This window comes from Littorina saxatilis, linkage group LG4 (genome assembly GCF_037325665.1).
Source record: "Littorina saxatilis isolate snail1 linkage group LG4, US_GU_Lsax_2.0, whole genome shotgun sequence".
Classification (NCBI taxonomy): domain Eukaryota; kingdom Metazoa; phylum Mollusca; class Gastropoda; order Littorinimorpha; family Littorinidae; genus Littorina; species Littorina saxatilis.
The window spans coordinates 2,174,319-2,181,818 of record NC_090248.1 but is presented as its reverse complement, the minus strand read 5'-3'; the positions used below and the strand labels follow the sequence as shown (position 1 = coordinate 2,181,818).

Sequence of the window (7,500 nt, the reverse complement as noted above, 5' to 3'; positions counted from 1 at the left end):
CTGCCACGACCCTTGCGTGACCCTGCTTCCGGGCTTTTCTTTTGTTTAAACTTTCACAACTTCGAATTGTTCTGATCTTGTCTTGATGAAAAACGAATTCTTTTATGATTAAAGAATGTTTGTGTAACAAGCTGTCAATTTATTATTTAGATTTTAAAAGTTAGGTCTAGCGCAAAAACGAGGCGCCATTGTTCTTCAGGGCCAAGTCCACGAAAATAAATTCTTGGAAAATGTCTCACGCTCGACAGAAAGCAGCCAGGATGTTCCCGTTCGGTGAGCGTTCAAATGGAAGTATGCTTGTACTGTATTTAGACGCTCGGGGAGCTCTGTGATGGTTTACGGGAGGCTTACTGTGCCTTTAAAAACATTGATGAAACAGTGCCGCCTCAACCTACAAACGGAAAAAACATGACGTCATCAAATTGCCCAATAAAATAACTACGACACAACTAGATGCGATTAATCAATCAGACATGTACTCTCTTCAACAAACCCCTCCCCCTCCCCCTCCCCCTGCTCCGACCACCACTTTGACACAGACCACAAAATAACACCCGCACACATTCCTTAAATACCCCCCCCCCTTACCCCGCTGCTTTTACCAAACACACACACGCACACGCACACACACATACACATATGGTATATATATACACATACACACACTCTCTCTCTTGCCATCTCTGTGTGTGTGTCTCTCTGTCTGTCTCTCTTTGTCTCTCTCTCTGTCTCTCTCTCTGTCTCTCACTCTCTCTGTCTCTCACTCTCTCTCTCTCTGTCTCTCACTCTCTCGCTCTCTCTGTCTATCCCTCTGTCTCGAACTCTCTCTCTCACTCTCTCTCTGTGTCTCTCACTCTCTCTCTCTTTCTCTCTCTGTCTCTCTCTGTCTCTCCCTCTGTCTCTAACTCTCTCTCTCTGTCTCTCACTCTCTCTTTCTCTCTGTCTCTAACTCTCTCTCTGTCTCTAAGTCTCTCTCTCTCTCTCTCTGTCTCTCTCTGTCTCTCACTCTTTCTTTCTTTGTCTATCCCTCTGTGTCTAACTCTCTCTCTCTCTCTGTCTCTCGCTCTCTGTCTCTCTCTGTCTCTCCCTCTGTCTCTAACTTTCTCTCTCTGTCTCTCTCTCTCTGTCTCTGTCTCTCACTCTCTGTCTCTGTCTCTCTCTCTATCTCTCTCTCTCTCTCTCTCTCTCTCTCTCTCTCTCTCTCTCTCTCTCAGTGGTAAAAAGAACTGGGCCTCAAGTGTCCGTTGTAAATTGTATGAGTACGGTTTTGGTTTTGTGTGGTTGAATCAGGGCGTTGTTAATGAAAAAGAGTTTTTGCGTGTTTTTAGGGAAAGGTTGGTCGATTGCAGATGGCAAGAGTGGAATTATCATATACAAAATAGTGATAGATTTGCTGTTTATCGGACATTTTGTACTGTACATGACATTAAACCCTACCTTTTGTTGAATGTGGATAGACATCTAAAGTTTATTATGACTAGGTTTCGATTCGGTATTTCAGAAATAAATGTGCATGCTAACCGATATAAACAGCATGATGCCGATCAGTTGATGTGTCCCCTTTGTAAAGTAAAGCAAGAAGATGAAGTCCATTTTGTTTTGTGTTGTCCATACTTAAACAGATTAAGAGAAAAATGTATCCCATTTAAATATAAAAACCCAAGCACTTTTAGACTCAGCTTGCTCCTGGCTTTCCCTCAAGAAACTATTGTTAGAAATGTATCCTTGTATTTGTATAAAGCCTTCAAATTAAGAGATGTTGTAACCTCTTAGTTAAATACCGTGCAATGTATGTTTTAATCTGCAGTGTTGTGCGATTATTATGTTGTACCTTTTTTGCACCTGATGAGTTATATTATTTGCAACGTTAACCGTTTGTTCACACTCCTTCATAAGGGGCTATGGCCTATTGAATAAATTATCTGCGTCTGCGTCTCTCTCTCTCTCTCACCCTACACAACACCTATGGGGACGTTGAGCAACATACTCACACCCGGTAGCGTATAGGTTGTCCACATACTGGATAGCCTGCTGAATGTTCCTGGCAGTGGCGGAGACAAGCGTCTTTCGCCAGTAGGTGGCCCTCGTGTTGAACTCCATCACACCGAAACGATCTTCTGCGGTCATGTCGTCAAGAACCACCTGCATGGCGTCTTTCAGTTGCTGCCAATAAGATTACCAACAGGACAGCCATTACTGCTTTGGAAATCAGCAGACACATACTTGAGGGCCCCAAAGGGTTTAAAATCGTGATCATGATTGGCGTTTTTTGACCTTTCTGTGACCGTGATTGCCGAAATTTCCATTTCTGTGATCGTGATGGGACTTTGCCCGTGATCCGTGATGGCAAAAAATCAAATCTCGTGATCGTGATCGTCATTTGTTTTCGTGATCGTGATGGGCATTATTGCAAAGCATTTTATTTTCAACGTACATTTTTCACAGCTGTAGGCCTATCACTCTATGATCCTCTATTCGTCAAGGTGTTAATTGTGATCGTGAAAACAAAAATCAAGGTAACTGTGATCGTGAAAGCTAAAATGTCCCTTCCCGTGATCGTGATGATACCCCCCCTTTGGGGCCCTCATACTTAAAATCTCAACCCCTTGACTGCAACAATGCGTATGAGATACGGTTTTGCTACCATAGACGGGCGGGCGCAGTGGCGTGGTGGAAAGACCTCGGCCTCCTAATCGGGAGATCGTGAGTTCGAATCCCGGTCGCTGCTGCCTTGTGGGTTAAGAGTGGAGATTTTTCCGATCTCCCAGGTCAACTTATGTGCAGACCTGCTAGTGACTTAACCCCTTTCGTGTGTACACGCAAGCACAAGACCAAAGTGCACGGAGAAGATCCTGTAATCCATGTCAGAGTTCGGTGGGTTATAGAAACACAAAAATACCCAGCATGCCTCCCCCGAAATCGGCGTATGCTGCCTGAGTGGCGGGGTAAAAACGGCCAAACACGTAAAATTACACTCGTGCTAAAAACATGAGTGAACGTGGGAGTCTAAGCCCATGAACGAAGAAGAAGAAGAAGAAAGCTACCAAAGAGAAATGAGAACTCTGACAAAGGCAACAATCGCTGTATATTGCCCGTCGAATTACTGCAAGCTGATTGCCTCCCGTGGAGACCATTTTCTTAGCTTTGGTGTGAATATTTTTTCTTGCATGTAATTTATTGTTATTAAATTTTGTTTGGCAGTCACCGGGTTATGTGTGTAAAGTAAACGATAAAATTAAAGTGCTCTTCGCATGACTGACTCTCAACCAACTTTCAGTCGACTTCTAAACGACTAAGAAGCACACCGATTTTACTCCGCTGTTTCCAGTCAAAGCCTGGAAGGCAAGACAAATCGAGCCAATGGGGAGTGAGAAGATAATTTTCACATGACCTAATTCTCTCCGATTTTGACTGGCCAACTTCTGTACGACGTCTTGTTGAGTGGAGACTGTTGAAAACCAGGTACAGCTTTAGACCACTGATCTTGGGGTGTGCTATGCAGGTATTTTTCAGTTGCCACACACACATTCTGTTTAAAAAACACACCTGGACAAGTTACACAAAATGACGCATATTCCTTTTCGTCACAGGTATTATGATCTTACACCTCTAATAAATGAACTTTTGTTTTTGTGTAAATGATCACGTGCATCGTCACAGAAGTAACAAGACGTTTACCAGAGGTCACAGCACTTGAACCTGAGCATAACGAGAACCAAGGCTCGGTTCTGTCTCCAAGGCCATCACTTCATGCTGGGCTGGTTTCGCAGATTAACATAGGTGTCAGTCACAAAACTAAATCAGCAAAAATATCAACACAAAAATCGGCCTGGCTGTTGTGTTGGTCTTATATGCGTCCACATTGAAGGATGCCATTATGCCGTGTTAAGGTTGGTATGCCGTGTTAAGGTTGGTATGCCGTGTTAAGGTTGGTATGCCGTGTTAAGGTTGGTATGCCGTGTTAAGGTTGGTATGCCGTGTTAAGGTTGGTATGCCGTGTTAAGGTTGGTATGCCGTGTTAAGGTTGGTATGCCGTGTTAAGGTTGGTATGCCGTGTTAAGGTTGGTATGCCGTGTTAAGGTTGGTATGCCGTGTTAAGGTTGGTATGCCGTGTTAAGGTTGGTATGCCGTGTTAAGGTTGGTATGCCGTGTTAAGGTTGGTATGCCGTGTTAAGGTTGGTACAATGGCTTACGTGAGAGGCAGGTACTATTATCAAGACCAAATCTTTATGAAACACCCTGGACAATACCTGCATCTTCTGTCCTTGCATGGAAGTACTGGTGTCCAGGATAAACAGCACGTCCTTTGGGACAGGCTTTTCAACAGGAGGGGCAAAGAAATGCACAAAGTATCCATTGACCACCTGTACAAAGTAATGCATAAAATTCAATTTAAACCAGAACAAAGCCACAAAAATGAGAAAAATCTCAACCTCTACGGCTAGAAAAATGAATATTCATTATGCGGAGAGACAGAGATAGATAGATAGAGAGAGAGAGAGAGAGAGAGAGAGAGAGAGAGAGAGACAGACAGACAGACAGACAGACAGACAGACAGACATCAGACATATGACTTGCACTGACCAACAGCTCTCCACCGTCAAGTTTCCTGTCGACGTCATAGCGGACAGTGAAGAGACCGGAGAGACCGTCACTAGAGGCCCGTAGCTGTTCCTCCGTGCTGGGGTCATACCTGATGACCGCTCGGTTCACTGCCGGCCTGCTGACGGCTGCACCGCTATGGCTGGCTGAAAGAACGCAATAGAGTGATGGAATTCAATGCCGGCCTGCTGACGGCAACACCGCTATGGCTGGCTGAAAGAACGCAATAGAGTGATGGAATCCACTGCCGGTCGGCTGACGGCAACACCGCTTTGCCTGGCTGAAAGAACGCAAGAGAGTGATGATGGGATTCTATGTTGACTTTACCAACAAAACAACAAGTCGCGTAAGGCGAAAATACAACATTTAATCAAGCTGTCGAACTCACAGAATGAAACTGAACGCAATGCAATTTTTCAGCAAGACCGTATACTCGTAGCATCGTCAGTCCACCGCTCGTGGCAAAGGCAGTGAAATTGACAAGAAGAGCGGGGTAGTAGTTGCGCTGAGAAGGATAGCACGCTTTTCTGTACCTCTCTTCGTTTTAACTTTCTGAGCGTGTTTTTAATCCAAACATATCATATCTATATGTTTTTGGAATCAGGAACCGACAAGGAATAAGATGAAAGTGTTTTTAAATTGATTTCGAAAATGTAATTTTGATCATAATTTTTATATTTTTAATTTTCAGAGCTTGTTTTTAATCCAAATATAACATATTTATATGTTTTTGGAATCAGAAAATGATGAAGAATAAGATGAACGTAAATTTGGATCGTTTTAAATTTATATTTTTTTATTTTTACAATTATCAGATTTTTAATGACCAAAGTTATTAATTAATTTTTAAGCCACCAAGCTGAAATGCAATACTGAAGTCCGGCCTTCGTCGAAGATTGCTTGGCCAAAATTTCAATCAATTTGATTGAAAAATGAGGGTGTGACAGTGTTATGGAGTGGTATAGCCCGGTTTTTAGACAATCATAAATGCCTCTACACAACTCTATAAATTTAGTATTTGTTTACAGGCTTGAATGTAATCTGAATAGTTGTCCGCTACAGTAGCTTACAAGGCACAAGCGCACACGCACTCACACACGCAAAAACCTGGTGTTAAATGGATCTTGACACCGCCAAGACTAATTATTATTGTTTACAAAGCTTTTTACATCACAAAATCATTTTCGGGCCTCGACCAGTACTCTAGGCCGACAACACCGCAAGAAACTCTACAGTCCAAGACGCAGACACCTTTTGGCTCAAACAAAGCAGCTTAACAGGTAAGACGAATAGGTATTCTACTGTACGTTACCCTACTGCCATCTTTCGGCCCTCAAGATGTTGGTATGGCTGTAAGTCCTTCAGACGACTGACAAGGGTGCACCAGTCCTCACGACACCGCAACCATTGCTTGACGTAGTCCTTGATCCTTCCAGTTCGTCTCGGCGGCTAACTGTAGAACTCTGCCAGCTCTCCATGCCATGGTCATGTACACCAAGCCGCAGTCACCAGTTCAGTTCAGCCTCCGTCGATGAAACCCTCCAGTTGGAACACTGTAAAGTTTATAGTCCATAAATCAACTTGTCTTTAGTTTCTTTCACTCGCACAATAAAAATACTCACTCGTCCAACATATTAAGCTGCATGAGCCAATATAATTATTTACACGTTAATTCCTGTTTTCTAAAGCCAAGAAAACGTTACGTAAAACCCTCACATGTTTAAGCAGTGTAGCACAATAGCTTAGGCCTACACAATAACGTTAAACACAGAACCAGTCACTCTTCTCACATACGACAACATGACATGAAAATATAACCGGTTTCAAACATACCTCAAAAGAGTGTAAAGCCAACATTTAGTACAGTCGCCGGCCTGGCATGAATATGAAAATGGAAGATATCACGTAGACTGATAGGGAAAGTTCGTCAGTCTTCATCCTTCTTCAGTCAGATACCTAAAACAGGAGCCCGTCTGCTAAAGTGTTACGAAAAACATGAGTCGAGCTTGGCTCCTTGACGGCGACTGATTTTACAAAGTCGTTCTTGCTATGACATTGCCAGTGAGCTGTCGTCTGCATCACTTGCACGTGAAAAACCTTGTCAGTTACACAAAGGTTCAACTGCGGTCAACGCGACGGTATGCAGCCTATAGCCCTTTCCAATGTCTGACCATCGCTATAGTCTATTCTATTTACAACAACACACATTACCAAAATTACGAGTAAACCGCTTCGTAACAGCCGGATATGACGTCATCAAAGACATTTATCAAAAAAAAAGAAAATAAAATCCGGGGATATCATACCCAGGAACTCTCATGTAAAATTTCATAAAGATCGGTCCAGTAGTTTGGTCTGAATCGCTCTACACACACACACGCACAGACACACACACATACACCACACCCTCGTCTCGATTCCCCCCTCTACGTTAAAACATTTAGTCAAAACTTGACTTAATGTAAAAAGAGAAGAGAGGTCGTCACCTGGGGCCAGTTTCATAAGCCAGAACCTGGGGCCAGTTTCATAAGCCAGAACCACAGTCGACCAACTGCAGTTGTCCGAGAGAACCACAGTTATCCGACCAAATCGGGTTTCACGAACAACATTTCAGTCGCCCAATCACGGTGCTGCTCTTCACCAAACACCGTGTTCGGATTACCGCGCGGTAATCGCATCATCGTCGTCGTCATCATCCTCATCCTCATTGTCGTCGTCGTCGTCGTCGTCGTCGTCATCATCATCATCATCATCATCATCATCATCATCATCATCATCGACATCGTAATCATCGTCGTAATCATCGTCATCATCATCGTCATCATCATCATCATCACCACCACCGCCACCATCATCATCATCATCATCATCATCATCATCATCATCATCATCATCATC

The 7,500-nt window shown here is 43.4% G+C and overlaps 2 protein-coding genes and 1 long non-coding RNA gene across 3 annotated transcripts in view; 1 reads left to right on the top strand and 2 right to left on the bottom strand.

The window, feature by feature from the left end:
- The window catches only part of LOC138963773 (intraflagellar transport protein 122 homolog), a 336,636-nt gene that overhangs the window by 53,557 nt on the left and 275,579 nt on the right, over positions 1-7,500 (top strand). The gene's annotated exons all lie outside the window — the stretch shown is intronic.
- LOC138963752 (inter-alpha-trypsin inhibitor heavy chain H3-like) overlaps positions 1-7,500 on the bottom strand; it is a 29,927-nt gene that overhangs the window by 13,395 nt on the left and 9,032 nt on the right. Inside the window, exons 5-7 of the mRNA XM_070335601.1 lie at positions 4,585-4,748; positions 4,251-4,364; positions 1,992-2,163 (exon numbers count right to left, since the gene is read on the bottom strand). Of these exons, the coding sequence (XP_070191702.1) occupies positions 1,992-2,163; positions 4,251-4,364; positions 4,585-4,748 (450 nt within the window). The remainder of the gene's footprint in view (positions 1-1,991; positions 2,164-4,250; positions 4,365-4,584; positions 4,749-7,500) is intronic.
- LOC138963753 (uncharacterized) lies at positions 5,814-6,836 on the bottom strand. Its single transcript, XR_011454890.1, has 2 exons — positions 6,436-6,836; positions 5,814-6,155 (listed from the first exon to the last, which is right to left on the bottom strand). It is a non-coding gene; the product is annotated as an uncharacterized lncRNA (long non-coding RNA).